This window comes from Passer domesticus, chromosome 1, assembly GCF_036417665.1.
Source record: "Passer domesticus isolate bPasDom1 chromosome 1, bPasDom1.hap1, whole genome shotgun sequence".
NCBI lineage: Eukaryota > Metazoa > Chordata > Aves > Passeriformes > Passeridae > Passer > Passer domesticus.
The window spans coordinates 30,193,768-30,216,167 of record NC_087474.1 but is presented as its reverse complement, the minus strand read 5'-3'; the positions used below and the strand labels follow the sequence as shown (position 1 = coordinate 30,216,167).

Below are 22,400 nucleotides of genomic sequence, written 5' to 3'. Positions count from 1 at the left end.
CAGGTTTGTTCTTTTCCCTCACATTTAAAAGATTAATATTTGAACAGTATTTTGCTATTATTAAACTTGTCCACTGTTAATAAAGTGAGATAGTTATCTCCTATTGCAAAAAAGTACTTTTATATTTAGAAATTAAGTCAAAAATGCCAGTAAACTAATACTTAATATAATACTTAATATAAAAGTAAAACTGTAGGGTTTTACATGTGCAAGTATTTATGAGCATTTCTTACATGTTTTTGCATCTGCATTACTGTAGTCTGCAAGTTTTGCTGAAGTATGGCGGCATCACTGTCCAATTTTTGTCTTTGAAGTTCGCCTTCAGCAAGAAATGCATGCAAAGAGAAACCTCATAGATTCTCTGTGATCCAGTGACTCCAAGCTATCTTAGACTGATTCACTTTGGTGCATGCATTTACTGAAATGCAACTGTTATTTTTTCTTGCCATTTTGAGGCAGTCTTACAGCCCTTTTTATTCCCTGTTCCTACCTGAGCTTGCAGCCACAAGGCAGCACCACTGCTGATCAAAACTCAAAAGTTGTCTGAAGTCCTCAAAGTTGCAGCTGTTAACACCACAATCAATGCAACTGCAATTTCATTGCCTCTGAATAATCATAGATTCCTCACTGCATTGGATTTAAAAACCAAAAAGAACTGTGTGTGACACTGGAAGATGCCAGGTTAAGCATTAGTTAGATTATTTTGATGGAAAATGTTTACTGAAACCACCCCTGTCATTTAAAGGAGTTTAAAGCAGTTCATTATTTGATCTTATCTGCTCCTGTAGGTGTCAACAAAGATAAATCATTGCATTCAAAATGAAGGCAAGAGGAACAAACCTTGCAAGATTTTTGAGTGAGCACTCCCTCGAGCTAGTCAGTGCTCAAAATATTCAGTGATTTGCAAAGACCTGCCTTCCAGAAGAGGTCCCATAAAGATCTCTAAATCAAATATGCTTCTATTTCCACATCTTTCAGTTAACAGGCACCTAGTGTACTGAAGTGATGTTCCCTGTTTATCAGCTTCAGTAGGGATCAGATCTGCAGAAAATGCAAACTGGAATTATTCCCTTCACTTTGGCAGAGTTGTCCTGATTGCTAGCAGATCTGGCATTATTACTTTTTTTTATAACTGCATTCTCAGCATATGCTATACTTAAATCCTACTGTTTATTGCACCTTGTAGGCTTTCTCTAAGTTGGAAAATCATTTTTAGTCAGAACCTTTGAGAGCCTGAGAAGAGAAACAAGGAGAAATACGATGTTACTGGAAGATGAAATAAAAATACCGGCTTCTTGCATTACCATAACTCCCATATCAGCAGCCTCAGTGCAAAAGGTGTCAGCACAGGCAGGGAGTGCTCAGCAGCTGCCTCGTGGGCTGCAGGAAATGGCTGGGGGTGCCAGCGGTGGGTGGAGAGCTGCTGGACCTGCACACACTGCTCTGGTGGTGTAGGCACTAATTACAGTCATTATGGTAATCAGAGGCAACTGGAGGTATTACTGAATAAGAGGTTCTCTTTTAAGTACCATGGGCACAGAGGTAACAGCAGCTCTGCCCAGAGCTGGCCAGGTCTCAGAGTTATTTTTTAGCTGAAATACTCTTGGGTTCCTGCCCTATTACTCCTAAGGAAGACAGAAATGATCTCTTTTGGTAGGAAACATTAAAGACCTTATCTGGGCTTTTACGTGAGATTCAGATTAGCCTTGTGAGGTCACTTGGGAATTAAAGCTACGTCCTGCTTTTAAGTTACAAGGACAACAAAGCCAGGTCTTTTCTGAAAAGAGTGGGGTCACTGGGTTAGGAGTAACTGTGATGTACTCATAGTGCATGAGAAATTCCTTGTTAAAGGAGAAAACTTCCAGTTGCAGAAGTCTTTTCAGGTCAGGCGGGTGTTTGTAGAGCTTTTTAAAAATTGCATTTCAGTTATTAAAAGGTAACAGAATTATCAGGATGGTGTAGCACTGATTGCTTTGTGAAGCTGAGAGACACATACTCCAGAGCTCAGATTCTGGCTCAGAAAAAAACATACATATGCAATGTAAGTATGATAATACTGTTCCTAAAGAACAAAACACCAAAATAGATGGTTAAATATGCATCAACAACAACAAGATCAGCTGATGTTTTGCTGACTCAAAAACCCGATTGAATACCTAAGTGAATATATAGCTGAACAGTTTCTTTATCAGTGGTGGGTTTTTTCCCTTTGCATTGTTATAAAAAGTTTTGTTTTGCTTAGTGTACCTGATGGTGAGAAACAGAGTGCTTTTTTCCAGGAAATGAATGCACAAAACAGAAGAGCTCAAAAATATGTGACAAAGGCCTAGTAGAACTTCACTGATTAGAGTCACTATAAAAATAAATATAATCAAATTATCTAAGGAAAATACAACCAAACCCAGTACATTTTTAATCTTCAAAAATGACGTGTAAGCAATTAGTGAATAAAACGTGATCAGTCCAGCTATCTCAAACAATTCTATGAGAGTTGTAAAGATAAATTTTTTTTATACTACGAACATTACTGAAAGTTTAAATCCTATTTCTAGTTGTACACAACATTGGAAAGGTAACCTTTACACTACCTTATCTACCATACCACACAGTAAACATGACTAATGAATACTTAAGGTATTAGACAGAAAGTACCGGATGTGATAGGTCAAAAATGTTGTAACCTTAGAATATTGTTTCAGTCATTGCAGATATATTTGCAGTCATCTGCCATACTCTAACAGATCACATTTCAAGGATATGTCACAGTGAGCAGCACCACACTGTTGAATTAAGGAGGCCAGGTAATTATGAGAAGGGACAGGAAATCATCTTTTAGCTTCACTTACAACTTCTTGGCTGACTTCTTATTCATCTGCTCTTTAGACCACATTTCATAAAAACAATTGCATTTGGGTTTATTATTAATACAGGCTAAAGCATCCTTAAACTTAGGAGAAATATCTTCTGCTGAACTGATTAAAGGTTCTCAAATGGAGGAATAAAACCCAAAAATAATCTCTCACTTTACAATGAAGAAAACAATGAATTTGTGGTTTTTAGGTTTTCAGGGCTTATTACCTTGTATATTAATGGAGATAAAAATCTGTGTTAAAGGCATGAATAGCTGATTAACAGGTAAAATTATAATTATGATGCAATTGATAGATATTTAGCAAATAATTGACAAGACCAATAAGCTGGTAAGAAGGTATAACCCAAAAAATTTAATGCCTTTGAGCCTTTCCAAAACTGCATTTTTATCAAGCTGAAGCAAAAAGAGAAACCCAAATTAGTAAGTACTTAATTTCAGCTTTAAATGTCATAAAGAATATGAAACTCTTATTATTTATATCCATTTTCAACCCCTATCTAACATTAAGAAAATCAGTTTTAAGCTTTCAATGGTGCTACAATGCATATTTCAGGTCTTACGTTGATGTCTTAAATCAGATTTTCAGAAGCAGCTGCTTTTCATACAGGCACCTAAACAAAGGCTTGTCTTTCAAGGGTGTCTGGTATCTCCTGACTCCCAGAGTGAGGCACCCATGGCCAGATTTTCAAGTTCTTAACATACTCATTGCTGAAAAACAGGTCCATGTTGACAACATACATGGTCAAAGCGAGCAACCTACTACTTAATTCAGCAGAGCTGCTTGGGATCTGCAACGAGATCAGATTCTGGCTCTTTATGTCTCTGTGTTCCAATGAGGAAGAGCAGCTTTAGGATTGAAATTTCTTTTGAATTTCTGATTTGAACTGGATTTTTTCCTGTTAAAAAAAGAAACCTTCTCTGGATTTTGTGGTTTGATTTCAGTCTCTGAGGTCTAATAATAGAAGAACCTTTCTTCCACAGATATCCTCAGATTTCTTTTTCACTTGGATGAGCCTTTTTATGAAACCTAGTGTTCTACCCAGTCTGAAATTTCTGTGCCTGGACTAGGCTGAACTGGCTCACGAATTCACCAACTACTGGTGAGAATCATTTACAGTCTTATATAGAAATGGCATGATCATGTAGGCCCTATTTCCAGTGGAAATCAGGCTAAAACTAACAAGAAAAATTTTATTTTCTCCTTCTCTAGTAATCAGCTATATTCTACCCAAGTGTAGCTCAGTACAGTGTGCTAATATTTTCTAGAAATATAGTAAAAAAAAATCTGAGATAGAACACTATTTCAATTCCTCACTGCTCATTGCTGTTTAAGACATTAAATTTTTGGCCCTGACCCTTTCTTTTGCCTGCAGATTTTTATTTACTGTCACACTGAATATTTTCCTTGGTGACGTGTTATATAAGTGAAGTGGGATTTAATGAGGAACTAGGACTGAAATAGGGTTTTCCCAACCTGAAAGATGTTATTGTTTTGCCCAGTCTAATGCTACAGGAGGCAGTGCCATGTGGCCCTGCTCTCTGCTGCTGGTTCCGCTTTGGATCTGGAGGCATCACTTCACGGATTTCAGGACTGGTCTCTGCAAAACACTGCTTGGGCTGTGGGGGTCTTCACCTTTGTTTTACTGACTGAAGTGGCAGGATTGTAAACTCAAGACAAACTTGTTGGCTTTCTTTTGAGGTCTCTTTGTACTTTTTCTCTGTAAGAATGAAATAAGTGAACCTTCCCCGCAGAGTGCCACAGATTTGGCTGTGGGAGAGAGGTTTGCTAGTGACAGAATGAAAATGGTATAAACAAAAAAATACTTTGTTTAATGAACACACTTTGCATAAAGAAATCTAGCAACCAACCAAACTAAACAGCTTTAGTTACAGAGAGGAAACAAATGTTTTCATGGTACAAAAGATATCTTGTGAATCTTTCCCTGGGGCACAAGTTCCAACCCACTTGTTATTTCAAGAGAGAAAGAGATCTTTCTCTACCACTTTCAGAGCTCTTCCTCCAAGTCCCTTTTGGCAACCATATGCTCAGCTTTCAGGAATGTTCCTGCTGTGATATTCTTCAGTCTTGTTTGCCAGCTAATTTATCATTGATTGAATGATCCTCTTCAATGTTTTTGTTATTTAAAAATATGTTCTTCTTTTAATATAATTTCATATTCCATCAGCATTAAGACATGATCTACTCATTCTTTCATTAAGATAAATACTAGAGGAAAACAGTGGTTTTCCTTGAGTTGTTGATATAAGTTTTTTCCTTGATATGCTGAAAACCATAAAAATTCTGTTTTCTGTAGAGATAAGAGCTCTTTATTGGAAAAAAACCCAACCAAATTTAACAAACAAAATCCTCCCTCCAAATAAAAACCACCAAACCCAACACCAACAAACAAAACCCAAACCCCCCCACAAAAAACAAACCCACATTTCAGTTCTTGGCCCAGATTTCTGTGGAGAAATGATTAAACCTTTTTTGTTTTTTCAGAGTGCAAGCAGGCCTAGTTAGTAGAGATATAGCTTTTGCTGCTCAATATAGCATCTTCCTTATAAATTTTGTTGCTGGACAATGTTGTTTCAGTTTGGTCTGCTGCTGCCTTCATCAGTTTCAGTATACACTTGTGCTTTGGCTGTAGCTTCCCATACTGTGGTACTCTTGCCACAAGTTCTGTATATTAATTAAAGTGTGATGCCACAGATTTTTATAAAACAAATCTTCACCTTGACTAAAGTCTGAGATACAGCCTGCTGGGGATACAACATACTTTGAGAGCTGTTTTTCTGATGTTCAACATTGCCCAGAGCTGTATCCTGCCCTTCAGACACCAGGTACAATCTTTCTGATTCCTTTGGTTCACTATTTATCAGGAAAAGTGGGTTTGCCTGCCTGGGTGGAGTATTCATTAGAGTATGTAAAGCCTGCTTTGTTTTAGATACGTGTGTTAGTGTAAGTCATATCTCTTAAGAATGTGATTTTTGGCAGTGTTTGATACTGGCAAGAGCCCTAATGTGATACAGAACTGGCAGGAGTGCTTTTCCTGGTATGGAATATACACAGAGGTCTGGAACCAGTAAAAACAGCCAGGACTGCTTTTGCCAGAATTACTATATTATTAAACATTTTCTAGAATAGTCCTGTCAGAAGACCAGTTTTTACCCCCACACTTTTCTTTGTTATTAATTGTTATTTTTTTGGGAGGAATGTCCAAGCTACTGCTTGATGGGTAAATATCTTTGGCCTGAATATTTTCTGCCAGGCAAGTTTTTCCACCATTTGCAGGAGGGGAAAGGGGAAGAATTATATATTTGACCATGTCTGAGTGGATTCTTTATACCCAGAATGTCCTGACATTGAACCTTTTTCTCCTCTCCCAGATGCAATTATAAATCATAGTGTAGTGACCACAGGTAATTTGTGTTGGAAATAATTATAGAGGTAACTGTCACGTAGACTACGGTTAATGGTGCCCCTCTTCTAATGTCTTGATGGGCAAGGAGTTTGTATGAAGTTTGTATTTGTTTTCTCATGAGCCTTAGGAACAACTGAAACGAATGGGATGAGAATGAAACGCAATGTAGAGTGAGGCCTTGGTGTTTCCCATGCTTTGGATGAGAGCTGCAGCAAAGAGGTCCAAATGCATCAGCTGTTCCATCTGCTGCAAGCAAATAAAATATGTTTACACACAGAACCTATGTGTGCCCTTTGACCCTACAGTCATTGCTAGGTTCAGCCATCAAAATATGCAGTAATTTAAATAGAAAATCAGTGAAGGGGAAAGCACATAATGTAATCAGACAAGAAGTAAAGACATGGCTGTCACTTCCCATGCATGTTATGTTGCTTCAAGCCATCATGTGATTTTTTATGCTCCCAAACACTCCAGCATCCTGCCACCACTACCAGTAAGATTGCAAAAGCTAAGGGATGTGGCTTGGTGGCATTCACCCACCTCCAAAGCGAGGTTAAGTGTCCTGTGGCGTTGCTTTTGCCCTGGAGTTGGCAGCTGCTGGAGACCAGCTCTACTGCTATTGCTGCACTTTTTCTGGGCTCAGACGGACTGACCCACCACGTCTGGATTTCACCCAGGGCTTATCATATACATGTCCTCCCAGCCTCCAGACTTCCCATCTCAGAATTATCCTCATTCATTCCTCCTCTGTTCCAAGAGATTTCTCCCTAAATTCCACAGATTTCAATGACAGAAATATATCTATGAAGTGAGTAAAACTTAGCAAACAATAAAAGGAAAAGAAAAATTGCCAGGTGAGCCTGTCAGCATCTGCTATTGGTTTGGTCCGTGTGTACAGCATGCATGTGCAACCACTGCAGTTAATTAAACCCATGAAAGTGCTTATTAACTGTCCACATATTGTTTAGCATTCTTAAGGCCTAGGAATCTAAATCTCTTTCTGGAAGACTTTGCTCTGAAAATGAGTCAAACTGAAGAAAACTGCAGTGTCTCATCAAACAATGTCCAAAAAAAAGCTGTTGCAGTTCCTGAGTTTCTGAGGAGTCTGGAAATGAAAGCTGACTGGTCAGAACTGTTTCTGGAGTGGTAGCAGACAATGCAGTGCTGTCTTTTAAATATGTGGTTTAGATGCCTTCAAGGTAAGCTTTATTATGCAACAAGATACAAGTGGCAGACTTTAATAAATATGTGGGAACTAATAGATGGTCACCCTTGCAGGGAAAACCCAGATAGACTAGGTTATTAATACTTGGGTCCTTTTGTAGTTAGGAGTTTTCCAGTGACTAAAGGGATGCTACAAGAAAGCTGAAGAGGGACTTTCTAAGGAAGCATGCAGGGATAGGAAGAGAAAAAGGCTTCAGATTGAAAGAAAATAAGTTTAAATTAGATATTAGGAAGAAATTCCATACTGAGAGGGTGGTGAGGCACTGGAACAAGTTACCCAGGGGTGTTGTGAATCCCTGGAAGTGTTCAAGGCCAGGTTGGATGGGACTTTGAGCAACCTATCCAGTTCAAGTTGTCCAGCCCAAATAATTTTATGATTCTATAGCTTTATGATACCCAGAGATCACCTCAAATCTTGTAGATGCTTTATGTGAGTAACCAGGGTCCCGACTGCAGCTTTATGGGTTCTAAACTCATTTTCTACCTGAGAAACAGCTGGGAGGGATATTATTTTAATTGAATTTTGATTAATCCCTACAAAAAGGGACATTACAAATCATCAGCTTAAACTTAAAGCCTTTCTGTTTAAAGTAAAATACTACTAATATATTTTTAATTATTATTTATTCAGAATAATGGACTGGTAAAAACATCTGGCTCTGAAAATACTTCTACTTTTAACCAACATTGTTTTTCTGAGATAATGTTCCATTCAGAAAAATGAAGGCTAAGAAAGGTACCGTACCAAAACAGAAATTTTTGAAGAGTAGTCTGACATAACAGAAAAGGGATTGAAATTTAGAGTTTAGGTCACCAAAATCTAAATTTATTATTAGATTATATTAGTATGTCAGTGAGTTTCAACTGGTTTGAGTTGTCATTGTCATTAATATTAGACACACATGAGAGACATTACCTACCTCAAGAAAGCTCAAAAATCCCAGAAAATGAAAGATATTACACAAATTAAATACTTGCTTTCTTAATATCTCTGGGTCAACCACTAAATGTCACAGAAAAATTTTCCCTTCTCTTCCTGGTGTCTGACAGGGCTTATCTGTCCTACATTTTCTATTTCCAGATCTTGATTTTTCAAACTATGCCTTTAGAGAAGCAGTGGTAGTAGAAATCACCCAATTTTTTGGTAACTGGCAGTTTTAGCACAGAGTAAATAACTATGCTATATTACTCCAACATCCTGCTTCTGACAGCAGGATAAAGCTCTCTCAAAAATCTATCTTGTTGCTTAAATCATTTGGAGATGGAGCATCTCTTTCTTCATCTTGGTCATGTAAGGGGAGGTGGGAAAGGCTGTTTGCTGGATTGGGTGGGAGAGAAAGTGTACAGTTCTCTGAATGGTGCTGTAATGGATTGAACATTTAGTTGAAATAGTTGGCCATTTCAACTTCATTTTTTCAGGATGAAACTGTTTGCTGAGTTTCACCCCCTTTGCTGTCATATCAAATAGAACCACTTATTTTGGCAGGTTGCTTATTTGTTGGAAATTTCCTACCAATTAACACTATTCATAAACAGCCAGGATTCTGCCTTTCTCCATTTTTTTTTTTATCTTGCCTGACTTATACTTCAACTTTTTAAATGCAGGTTTAGGAAGCCTGTGAAACCTCTTTCCATTAAAGGGGCGTTTCTGCTGCGAGTCCTTGTAGTCACAAACTCACAGGTGGCAAATAAAAACAGGATAGGCAAATCATCCCTTCCCCAAGTCCCTGTGACATTCCTGGCACGTTTTTCTTATCTGTCTGTTCCTGTAACCTTTGTCCTTCTAAACTTTATTCTATGAAATTCTTAAGTCACTGTAAAAAACACCTGCAATATAACATATGGGAAAATTTACTACTTCCTAAAGGACATGGGGCTAAAAAGTAATATTTTCTTCTTCACCCAGCCAAATGTTTCTGTATTCCCTCCTCTGCAGATATGTTAGGCCACTGCCACCCCTCCTTCACTTGCTTCCTTATATCCAGTTGTCTGATTCTCTCACATACACAGAGATGCCTAAACCGGTCATACAGGTTCAAGCAATTTCAGTCACAGTATTCGCTGCCAGTAAATCTAATTATTTCTAACTTGACCTTAATCAGAAGGCCACTCTTTGAACCCCTCCCAGCAATTCAGTATATCTGCAGCATGGCATGTGAAAGTAGAAAACCCTCAGTCTGTTCCAGTGGCACACAAGGAGCACATGCTTCCTCCTTTTCCTCTGCTTATCTCTCTCCCCCCTAAGGTGAAACTTCCACACCGCCTCTCCTGGTTTCAGGTGTAATCATAAACCAGCTCAAGGCAATTATGGGTAATGTAGTCCCGTGGTTCACGCCTGTCTGTTTGAACCAGCCGTGCCAGGTTCCTGCTAGACTGCACATTCCAGCAGGCATTGCTCAGCTCTCCGAAGAGGGAGGCTGGCCAGGTGTGCTCCAGCACCACCTGAACCCTGAGCACGCCAGAGTGTTTCAAAGCCAGAGCAGGAATAAGTGCTCCTTCAACAGTACTGATGTCTTGAACAAAAACATAATTTGGATCTAGGGAAAAGCTCTTAGTTTCCAGAATGGTGAGTTTGCTTTTTTTTTTTTTTTTTTTTTTTCTTTCGAGTATCTTTTGCTGGTTACATTTAAAATACATTGGAAGATCTGAAATATCAGAGTGGTTTTTTGCCTAGTGCTATTGCATCAGTCCAATACTATCTTTTGGCCATTGCTAGCTCCAGGTGTTACTGGAGAAGGTGCAGAACTTATGGACATTTTGAATTGCTTGATATAGTACCCCAGGGTGATTCGGGATGTGTGGAGAAAGGCACTTCCTAAGTGCTGGTGATTGCCTTTGCTGAGAACATAAGTAATGGTGACCATCCTGAAATTTTTAATCAGTTTTAAGCTCACTTTCTCTGTCTTTTTACTTCTGTGAAATGAGCTGCTGTAGATCAGGGTGAGTGTGTGCACATGCACCTCTGTGGGCTTTGGGTTTTTTGCTGGTTGATTGGTTGGTTTGGTTTTATTGAAGCACTATATGAACTAAAAGAGTCCATGAGTGCAGCTGTTGGGTTGGCCTTCAGCTTTTGAGCTGCAGATCAGAATGCTGAATACCCTCTAACAATCATCTCTGAGAGCAAGGCAGCCATTAAAAGTCAGAGAAAGAGACTTTAAAGAGCACATATACTTCTGGACACTAAAATTTTCTTCTCTGTTCAAAGAATCCTTGGAAGGTAATACCTCCAGCCTAAATGGAGGCAAGACCTATCATGCTGACATACCTTGAACCAACTCCCTTTATGGCTAAAAAATAAGCAGAGCTGGCTGGTGTGTTTAAAAATAGAAAGATTTAAGTGAAAGACAAAAAAAGAAACAATTCTTGTTCTTTTCCTATCTGTTATTACCACTCCGCTAACGCTTTTTTTTTTTTAGTGGAGGTATTTTTTTAAGAAGAAAGATCAAAATTTTAACAGCTTTGGAATAGTTTTTGACCAGCATTACTATGAAAGGAAAATAGGTGTCCTTCTGAGAAACTGAAATAGGGAGAGGAGAAGTGAAGGAATTATTGCTACTGAGTAGATCTTGGGAGGTGCAAATTGGCACACTGGCAGCACTTTCCCTGGCCCAAAATTATGTATTTGACAGTAGTTAATAGAAAAGGCTCTGACACAAAATTTATACTCTGAAAACAGTTGCAGAGTGTCTGTGTTGGGTGGGACGTACACAACAGGATTAACAGCACAAGTTCAAGCTAGTTATTGACGTGTTAGAATCCAGAGTTTGGCATTTGCCTTGGGTACATTAAAAGCAAGGAATGCCTACTTTTGTATTCACTACTACAACAATGTCCTGTGGGAGTGTGTTCAAGAGGCTAATTACATAGAGTCATAGAAACAAAGAATTGCTTAGGTTGGAAAAGACCCCTAAGTCTAACCATTACACCAGCACTGCCACGTCTGCCACTAAACCATGTCCCTGAGAGCCACACCTATACATCTTTTAAATACCTCCAGGGATGGTGACTCCACCACTTCTCTGAACAGCCTGTTCCAAGGCTTGACAACTGTTTTGGTGAAGAATCTTTTCATAATACCCAATCTAAATCTTGGCACAACTTGAGGCCATTTCCTTTTGCCTCATTTCTTGTTAGCTGGGAAAAGAGACTGACCTCCACCCCACTACAGCCTCTTTTTCAGGTAGTTGTAGAGAGTAATAAGGTCCCCCTTGAGCCTCCTTTTTTCCAGCCTAAACAACCCCAGCTCCCTCATCTGTTCCCCAAAATACTCGTGTTGTACACCCTTTCATCAACTTTTTTTGCCCTTCTTCAGACTTGCCACAATATGTTGTAATAGAATGTTTATTTAGCATTTAAATATTTGGTGTAAGTTCTTGTGCTGTGTTGCTTCCTTGTCTTTCTCTTGTTATTATGAGAATGGCTGATTGGGTTCAATTGTACACTTCTTTGTTATTTAACATTTTTGTAACTCTTTATCATAGTGATTTCCCCCTTTGGCCCAGGAATATTTGTGTTTGGTGGACTACCTGTGAGAGATTTCTATGAATGGTATCCAAGGGGGAAAAAAACCCCCTTTGATGCTCACTATCTCTGAATTTGGATGCCATTCCTCTCTATTTTTCAAATAGATAACCTCAAGATCCTTGAGAAACTACATGTGTTCATGCTACTGTAAACTTTGGAACAAGTCCCTGCAGGGAAGTCCACCCTTGAAATATGGATACAAAATATGTGGAACAAACACCAAAAACCGATACAGTGCAGAAATATAAATCACACTGCTGTAAAAGCCAAAAGACTGCCTTTTTTTGGACAGAACAGCCAATTAGTCAGCCTAATCTGGTGAACTCTAGAGGATGTCCTCCTGTCTGAAAAGCTGAGCTCTGAAGTAGTGGCAGCTCTAGTTCATTATATTTCTACACAAAGTTTGTAAAACAAGAAGCATAGTTCTGTCTGGAACTATAGGCTCTTCTATCACTTCTACTGTATAGAATTGTAATTTACCTCACAGATCCAACAGTGGAAAATAAAACATGATTTGGAAAGATATAAAAACTACTTAAATGTCATTCCTTTCCTGATGTCCCATATACTGCTGCTATCCCCAAATGTTTAGTCAGATTTTACCTTAGATCTTTTTAACTTCCATGGAAGCCTTCTCTTCTCATTTCTTGCCCTCTATCTGGAATTATTTTCAGTTCATCTCCTTCAAGTCTGCAATTTCAGGAGAAAATAGGTAGTTTTTTTTCAGAAACTGAAATCCAGAGTAAAGTGATATCACATACTAATAGAAAACATCTACTTCAATTAGCCCTGCAGTATTTTACCATCATTTCATCTGCTTCTCAGTACAGATGAGTATCCCAATTGCATTTCTCCACATCCTTTTTAAACCACTGAAGGTCATGCTTAAGCTTTTCCTAAGAAATTTCGACTAGGTTAGAAATCAATGTTTATGAGTAATTTTAAATTGTTCCTTTGAGACCACCTTTTCTTATCTACACTATCTTTTCTTATCTATCTTATCTATTCACAAACCTAATGTCATGCTGTCTGATTTGTTAAGCTTTCCCGTAGTTCTTCATAGTCTGGTGTTAATAATCTCAGTAATTTTGGTTTGTGAGCAAACACAGTCAAAGCACTCTCCACTGACATTCCCTTTCCACCCTCCAGAATTACCTCAAAGAGCCTATTGTGTACTTCAATATGTGGGGTCACTGCAGTACATCCCTACCAAGGAGCAGTGATGAAGCTGAATCAGGACTTTGAAACACTGAAAGCATCAGAAAACTGAAACACTGTGTAGCTTGTGGCAAAGGAGGTTTTGGGCTCTGGTTTGGGGGTCCTTTTTGCGATAAGCAAAAGTTTTTAGGTTTGGAGGTACATGGAATTTTATAGAAGGCATATACTGATTATTTATTGTAAGAGTAGGAGTCCTTTTCTTGTGCAGCTGTCACCTTGTAAGCCAGCCTGATCAAGGAGAAGATGGCTGACTATTTAGCTGAAAACTACATTATATGCTGCCTTTCCCTTGCTGTATGAGTGACTCTGCAGGCTGAAATGCTCTGAAATCCCACAGCCCAGAAGAGAATAATTGAGGCCTTATGTCTGGGATATGTACTTTCAAAAGACTTTAGATGACAATTAATGGAGACCAAAATGTAAAGAGTAGACTATCTTGCCTTTTCTTCATTGCCCTCAATGGGGAAAGGACCTTTTTAATTATTAGAGAAAGTCTGCTTTCACTGGAGTCTCAAAATACTTACCAATCTTTGTGTTCTTCTTTGCTGCACGCCTGTGAGATGGAAAGCTGCCACTTCACTTTGGGTAACTCCTTGAACTCCATTTAAGCTCAGTAATGGCTGCATGCTGCAGAATGGGCTAGTCCCCTTGCTCATGCCCAGCCATTGCTTCCTGCAGGCCAACACAGGAGGACACTGAGTCATTGTGCCTAGACCAGCTCTGAGTGAGACCAGATAAGCACCAGTGTGGATGCAAAGGAGACGTAGGACTGATGTTTTCTGGAGCAGCCAGACAGCCAGCCACCAGTCAGATGGCATCCCCAAGACCAGGCTTAACCTCAAGCACAATGCCACATGACCTCTTTTATTTTCTAACACTTTGAAGACTTGGGAGACTTGACCCTTCTTCTATTCCAGGCTTGTTCTGAACTAATTCTTTAATATCTCTCTCTCTCTCTCTCTCCATGGAGGCATATAATATTTCCCTGCATTAAATGGGTGTTCGCAAGTATTTAAATTTATTAAAATGATTCTAAATCATATTGGTTTATACTTTAATCTGCACTGACCTCTAGTTAGATATAATGATATTATTTTAGGTCTTATCTTTACCTACTAATAACTGCCAACAGCCTTGCTTGTCCATTGTGCCAGTCATCCTGTGATCATGCCAAAGAAAGCAGCTCCTTTCTCCTGGCTGAATAAACTGTATCGCAAAACATTCATGTAACAACTTGACCAGGAGTTGTTCAAGCTCTTACCTGAGCCTACGTCTGTAAAAAATTCCAAAAGTTTTACGAGTCAATACAAAGCTTGTGACCCATCTATAGCAAATCCTAAAGCTTCATTTCTGTCTTATGACCCTAAATGGGACAACAGTTTGGATATGTATTTACATTGAGAATAAACTGTTCTTCTACATGCACTAAGCCATGTAATTAAAAAGAAATGACATTGTCTGTAATAACTTGGGGGAGGGACAACTGACAAGACTTTGAAGTGGTTAGTTTATATTCATACATGATCTCACACCAGACCTCTGAGCCCTGGAGAAAAGGCTGTGATGTGATGACAACCTTCTTGGGTTCATTCTGATCCACTAGCTTTAGCAAGATCTCTGTAAACGTGGGAGGGGTGGTGCACAGCAGAGACAAGAAATATCAATTTATTCATAGCACTGCCCTAATTCCTGTAACACTAATTGTTACCTGTTGCTCTGTGTGAAATTATAGTGTCTCACACATGAGTAATGACTGATTGTTCTGCTCAGGGACTTTTCTTTTCTTTTCTTTTCTTTTCTTTTCTTTTCTTTTCTTTTCTTTTCTTTTCTTTTCTTTTCTTTTCTTTTCTTTTCTTTTCTTTTCTTTTCTTTTCTTTTCTTTTCTTTTCTCTTCTCTTCTCTTCTCTTCTCTTCTCTTCTCTTCTCTTCTCTTCTCTTCTCTTCTCTTCTCTTCTCTTCTCTTCTCTTCTCTTCTCCTCCTTTCTGGCTTGCATTGAAGCGTGGACACTAATATGGCAGAGCAGAAAAGTGTTACTAATCAGGAAAACATGCAGGAGAGCCCTTTGCACCTTGGAATTCTCTGGTATATTTTAGCCAGCAATGATTGTACTGTAGTCACAAAACACACAGCAAAAGGTATTGTGTGCACTACTCACGTGCTCCCCAGATAAGTAAGAACTTCCCTAGACTTTTCCTCGTCTCATGCAATAAATGGTAGCAGAAACAGCAGGACAATATTTTGAAAATCTGAACTTGATGGAAGCTGCATTTTCCACCACTGGAAATATTTTTCAATAATAAATAGTATCAGACTTCTAAGTTTGTCTGCTATTAAATTGTTTTACCAGATGAATGAAGACATGGGAGAGAGCAACACTGTAAGGTGTGTGTGTGTGTGTGTGTGTGTGTGCCTATATCAGTATTTTTCTGCTACATGTTATACATAGCTACAGTTTACTTCTATCTGATTTCTGCTCACAGCTGGAAAGGGAAGACAAACATAGCAGTATCAAAGGCTGCCAGGAGGTGTTACAAATACCTGCCTTGCTCCAGTTAATTGCCATTTCAGGGTGTAGGCACTTGAGAGAAGGGCTCTTGTGAGATTTATGCAATTATTTTCATCCCTTTGGTCTTAGTGACAGTTCTCTTCCCAGAGCACTTTCAAGTCCTGTTCCTATTCACTGATTTTCTGAGTGGTCTGGGAGAAGTTGTTTGGAGATGGATTTTTAAGGAGTTAACACTTGTTTACACAATTCTTGTTTACACACAGCAGGGGTGGAAGACACTGGAATATGGTTATCAGTTTCTTTGTAGTTTAGTCTTCCCATCTTGGTTTGGAGTTTGGACTACTTAACCTTCAAAGGTTACCTTCAAAGGTAACCTTCCAACCCAAACTGTTATATGACTTTATGATATGTAAACTTGTTTATCTCTATTTCCCTCCATCCCTACCCTTCCTTATCTTGTGCATTAAACAATCAGTTTGTTGATATGAGGCTCTGTTTTTTATGTATTTGTACAAAGCTTAGCAGAGGGATGCTATTACAGCTAGTTCTACCAGAGCGCCAAGGAAAATGTAAAAGAAAACTCTGATTTGAGCCCAAACTCAATATAAACACCAGCTCTGAGGCTCTGAATTGGATTTTTTAAACATTTTCAGTTCAATAAAAAGTTTTACAATCACACAATTTGTCCACAATGACAACTAGGTAAAATTCTATGACCTTGATTCTTCATAGGAAGAGGAAAGATGATTGTTCTGTTGGGCTTTTTTTTTGCTTTGAAATCTATGAATAAATAAAATTTAGTGAGTCTGAAATTATCAGCCACAGGATTTTCCAGATATTTATGCCTGTGGTGCCAAAACCTGTGTCTTGGCACAGATAAGTCTATGAGGCTGAAAAACATAAATGTTTCCTAAATGTTTCCTAGGTGGCATATTTTGTCTCTCCTAATATGGAGAAAGTGCAGCAAAAGCTCACTCTGTTTCCCTGTTGGCAGAAGGTTCACTTAAGGATTATGAGTTAAGCCTCAGGGTTTTTTTAAATGTTGATTTCTAAAGAACTCTAAAATGAAATTACTTTTGTGGATGCTAGTGATTCAACATACTGAATGGCGACAATAGACAGTGACTTACCATTTTAAAATATTGCTGAAATCAGCAATTTGAAATGAATCTGCACTGTAAAATAAAATGATCTGAACAAGTTTTCACTGCAGAGCAAACTATTTAGTTACATTTATCAAGACTGTTGGGGCTTAACATAATTTCTTCTTGTGTGGAGTAAAATCTCCTGAAGTTCTAAAGATTAGAACTTGCACCATCTTAGACAAATATCTTCTTATGTTCTCACTGATGACCTTCTGTGTGATACTTTTCACTTCTGGTGGATGTGAGATAGTTGTACAATAGCTAACAGAAAAACACTACATTATAGAAGGTGTTTAGATCATGATGATTCAAGTTTTCAGCAAAGTTGTACATATTTCTATCATTTACAGAAGAAGAAACCTATGAAAATACAGCCCTGGGTGGGGATTTGTCAGAAGATGACCTAAACTAACTTCATGCTGGCCAACATTTGGACCATGTACCTCCCAAGAATATTTGCCAAATTAAAGTTTAGGTTAAGTTTTGGAAGCAGAATATGTTTGATTTGAGTATCGATTGACATACTTCATGCTTTTCTTTCCCTTTCTGTATTAGACAACTCTTTGTTGGAGAATCTTGTGTTCTGCAAATATCTGCTTGTCATCATCAGTGACCTGAAATATAGATGAATGCCATAAAAGGGAGGCTGAAAAACACGTTCAGTAAATTGCACAATCAGGATTACATGTGTCTGTAGGATAGAGATAAAACAAATAACAGGAGTCTCCTGTCTCATTACAGCCAAGGAAAAATGCCTTAAGCAAAGTTACTTGGTGTCATGCAACAAAGTGCACATCAAGGTGTGTGCTTGACGTGCTATTTGTAAGCTAAATGTTAAAAGGATGTTTATGATATTTAGGACATCATGACACTTGTATACCTTAGTCAAGGAACCACTGGCACTGATGTCAAGGATATCTGTGCAATGGTAGCAGTGAGCTGATTGACCTGAACAGTCTTTGAACTGCACTGTAACTGTATTGTGTATGCTGATCTCTATAGAAAAACAAATCCAACAGAAAATAACAAATTTGATTAGGAAAAACTGAACGGTGGAATTTTGCATATAAGGTTCTGCAGTATTTCACATAACAAAACACACATTTTGAATCTTATTATCTTGAGGTGTAGGAGCTAGTTAAAGGTGTAAAACTCAAGTCTTGATGCCAAGGAGGTGAGATGGGTAAGGGAATGCTTCGATCATCAAAGTCAGTGACTTTATGGAAGGGTTGTGAATTCTTCCTCTCACGTTGTAGTACATATGGAGCAAGGTCAGTAAACTTATGAAGGTGAGACCAGAAAAAGTTTTTCTTTAGGGCTGGCATTTGGAAGGTGTTCCTGAATATGCGGAATTCTCTGACCTAACACATGGCAGGTGCCTTCAGGTTCCTAAGCAGGAAAATCAAAGCACTAAAAAGCTACTGTAAGTGAGGTCTGGATTTTACTTTATTTGACTTATAACCTTGTATTTGGTCCATTTCTGTCTAAAGCAAAGGCTACTCTGCTGTTGCTGATCAGTCTGAAGCAGACCAGCTAGAAAAACTCTATCTTCCTAGAAGCACAGATCCCAAAAGAAACAGCCTGTGCTGGTATTTGTAGGGACTTTGTGCCCTGGGCTGTTTAGTGGTGTTTGAGAAGGATGTCCGTTCCTTTCAACCTGCTGTAGCCAATGTATGCGACACTGTTGGTAGTTTCCTCCAGCAAGGACAGATTATCCTTCTCTCCTGCAATCCAGGCTGTCAGAAAAAACAACTCTAGACATCACATGAAAGTTTCATTTTCAAGCAGTAGTTGTGAAATTAATGTGGTTTTGCATTATGTTAAAATATCCTAGTGGACCTAAATAAATTTTCTGAATTTCTGTAGTCTGACAATAGCCTATAGGGCAGTTTCTCTTTGTATACCAGATGTTTATTCTTTCTCATGAGTGGAGCATCGCATGGCTACAGAGGTGGGTTTAGAAGATAAATCCCACCCAAGACTGTTTTTGTGTAGGAAGCCAGTGAAATCACAGAGCTTCAGCTTTTTCAAAGACTTCAATATAAAATATTGAAGTTGCTTAGTCTTTATAAAATTGAAAGGCAAGTATGCTTAATGTCTGTGAATGGTGATGCAAAACAAAGGATTGAAACCAGGACTATCACAAAATTTAGGAGCTGCCAGTTCTTTCACCAGTTTTCTTGGTGAAAATTAATTTTCTACTTCTAAAAGTTCTTGGAAAAAGGCAAGAATGGTTGGAGTTGTGGATTTTTGTTTAGGGTTTGGGTTTTTGTTTTGTTTTGGTTTGGTTTGATTTTTTTGTTTGTTTGGGTTTTTGTTGTTTTATTTTGTTTGTTTTTTATTTATTGGAAGAGGAGAAGGAGACAGGGGCAGACCAAGGAAGAATCTGGACATAACATACTGTACAAATGCTGTGATTCAATCTAAGAGTTACTGATCTACAGCCTTTCACTTCCGCTGGAAAGGCAATAATTTCAACTCTGGTGAAAAATGGTAAAGCTTGCTGAGACAGAAAAATTGAAATAAAATTCTGGGCGATATTTTGAACTGATGGAGTATAATCAACTGAATCATTGTCCTGGAGATTTTCTGCAGGGGTGTCTGAGAGACTCTCTTTGGGAATTTAATAAGTTTGCTTTCTGTCCAACTTTCTAAGCAATTTGTGACTATATTTCTTCAGCCATTGCTTTTATTTCAGGATGCCAGACAGGATTTTAGGACAAATGAAAATTTCTCTGCAACTAAACTGACTATTTTTTGTTTGTAAAAGGATGAAATTTATGATAATTTATGGGTTGGTTTGTTTTGGTTTATTTTCCCCTTTGACATGTGACTGGAGTGGAGAGTCTTTTCTATTATAGAGCTTGAGCCACTGACATCCTCATTTTCTGTCCTATGCTCATTCCCTCAAAACCTCTAACACAGTGTCATAGCCAGTGCGCCTATGTAGAGATAGGGAAGGGAATAAGACAGAAGGAAGCAACAACTTTATGCCTTCTTTCTCTTTGCACCACTGTCATATTAAATGCAGAGAAAACATAATAAGTTATTATTAACATTAAGCTTTCTTCATGGGCAATGGTATGGAAAAATGTTCTAGAGCTATGTGGGTTAGATTTCTTGCACCATTAGGCATCCATCGGTGTATAGTGCCAGGTCAGAGTATTCCTGAGCAATTACAACTCTCTCAGCTGCTTCATCAAATTTTGCCCTCAGTGATGTTGTCTCAGAAGGAAGAGCAGGAACCAGTGGGAAGGTAGGGTGCCTGTCTGCTGATGGGCAGGGATATCAGGAAAAGCAAGTTGGAGCTCTCCTATTGCTTTTGGGGGGAATAGAGACAATGTGAGATAAAAGTCAGCACAGGAATGCCTGGGCTAACACAGTAACCAATTTGTTGTACAAACATTTCACTGATTGATTTTGGATATCAGCCAACTGTCTGGTGAGAACCTCAGGAATGGCTTCTGTGTCTGAGCTGTTCAGGGAGAATACACGGCCTTAAGATGCTTCCAGTGGGTAATAATATCAATTACAATATAATAGTGTGGCTTTCCTGGATGGGAAAACTGGCTTTCCACTGAGGTACCGGATCTAGGATAATGGCATACATCACCAGAAGGAGAACTGCTACTGAAAACACAGTTGGATATTGTGGTGCAGTGAAGAGAATGAAGGTGTTTAAAGAATATAGGGATGGGAGGAAGAAGAGACCTGGAACAATTATCTCTTACGCTTCTTGCTTTCACTTCTCTAAAGAGAAATTTGTTGAAGGCTGACTGTAACTGCTGCATAAAAGTAGTTGAGATTGAACATGTTACTCTGCTTATTTTACCAAACATTAACCAAAAGTATAGAAGCCCTCCTCTAAACAGGTAGGAATAAACAGTTCAATGAACGAGCCTGTAAAACAGCTAGATTTAAAAACTAAATCTAGACACATAAGGGCATGCAATTTATTGGAAACTTGTTGCCTCAAATCTTTCTGAACTTGATTGCCCCTTCAGAAGAAGATTCCCAGTGACAATGAACACTGTATTTAAGTTTTTTTTTCTTTAAATAGAATCACTGTCATTTGGTTTCTAAAACTATCAGCAGTACTGGAAGTAGCAGTTCCTCATTTTCTTATTTAGGACTTCTTCCTTTTTCCCCTGAAATGTGCAGTCTTCTATAATTAGAGAGGGATCATTAAAAGCGACCTGATATTGCATGGCAGTTTATCTTTGCCTGACTTCATTTTTGTTGCTGGAACTTTACCATTTTAGAGTCGATCTGGCAGTCATATTATTTCAGTGAAAGTATTCAGTTAAAATAATATTATAGAGCAGTAGTTGAGAGTACAGTTCAGAGGTTCAAATGTCCTTTATTAGTAGAGAAACTATCCATTTCAACATGTATCCTATTTTATAGAAATAATTGGGCCTTTTCTTGTTAAGAGTGTGTGTGACTGTTATGTAAAGGGAGAGTCTGCAGTATAATGAGAGGTGCTGTTTTTGGCTTTTAGAGAACAAAATGCATTTTTATGAACTCCCTTCCCTTCTTCCCTTCAAAATTACGTTGTCAAAAATAACTTTAAAATATTGGCAGGTGTAACTTAATGGACAGCTCAGACTATTATTAACAACACAGGCACAAATGTTTTAATGCAATGATGTCTCACTTCTGGAGAAAAGATCCAACCAAACTTGGGGAACGGTAATTGCCATAAAAAGCAACAAAGGAAAAGTTCACTTTCTGCAATTTATCTTGGAAGTTGTCTCTGTGATTAAGACTCCCTCTTTGATGCTCTTTTTGCCATGTTCCTAAGATGTCAAGGATTATTAAACAAGTTCTTCAGTCAAAACAGATCAATACACAAAAAAAGGTAACAGTCTTTCCTTGTTAATATTACTGTGATCTATCAAACATACTATTAGTGCTGGTACATGTTCCCCATGTCTGTTATGTGGTCAGGCAAGTAGAGCAAAATGTAGTTTGTGCATGCATTGAAGAATGATTATGCTTGCAGTTATTAACTCTCTGAACTAACCTCTAATTATAAACAGAGGAATCCTTGTCAAATGGATTTACTTTCTTCTACTATATTTAATATAATTATTTTTCCCAAACAGGTAGTTGCCTGTTTTATTAATTTTTTCCTTGTTGAGCTGATCACGTCACACATTTTCCATTGTTTCTGCCATCTCAGTATTTATCTTCCTTTATATTTCCCAAGAAAAATGGAACAACTGATTGACATGTATCCATCCCCTTTCTTCACCATGCCATTCTTGCCCTACACAGCTGAGGTAGCTTTTTTACTAGTTTATACATTTTGAAAGCTTGTTTGAGATAGTTTAAACCTCGCAAAGGAAATTCTTCATGTGTCTTAATGTGTTAATTCATTTTTAGTAGGTATGTGTGTTGTGGCTTTTTGGCCCCACTCCAAGTTAACCAATATCAAACCAAAGTGATTCCACGTGAAAAGGTCCACCTAACAGAACAAACT

General features: G+C 38.3%; 1 protein-coding gene across 1 annotated transcript in view; it reads left to right on the top strand.

The window, feature by feature from the left end:
* The first annotated feature begins 9,941 nt into the window (after positions 1-9,941).
* MACC1 (MET transcriptional regulator MACC1) overlaps positions 9,942-22,400 on the top strand; it is a 36,944-nt gene continuing 24,485 nt past the window's right edge. Inside the window, exon 1 of the mRNA XM_064411837.1 lies at positions 9,942-10,087. Within this exon, the coding sequence (XP_064267907.1) occupies positions 10,085-10,087 (3 nt within the window). The 5' untranslated portion in view covers positions 9,942-10,084. The remainder of the gene's footprint in view (positions 10,088-22,400) is intronic.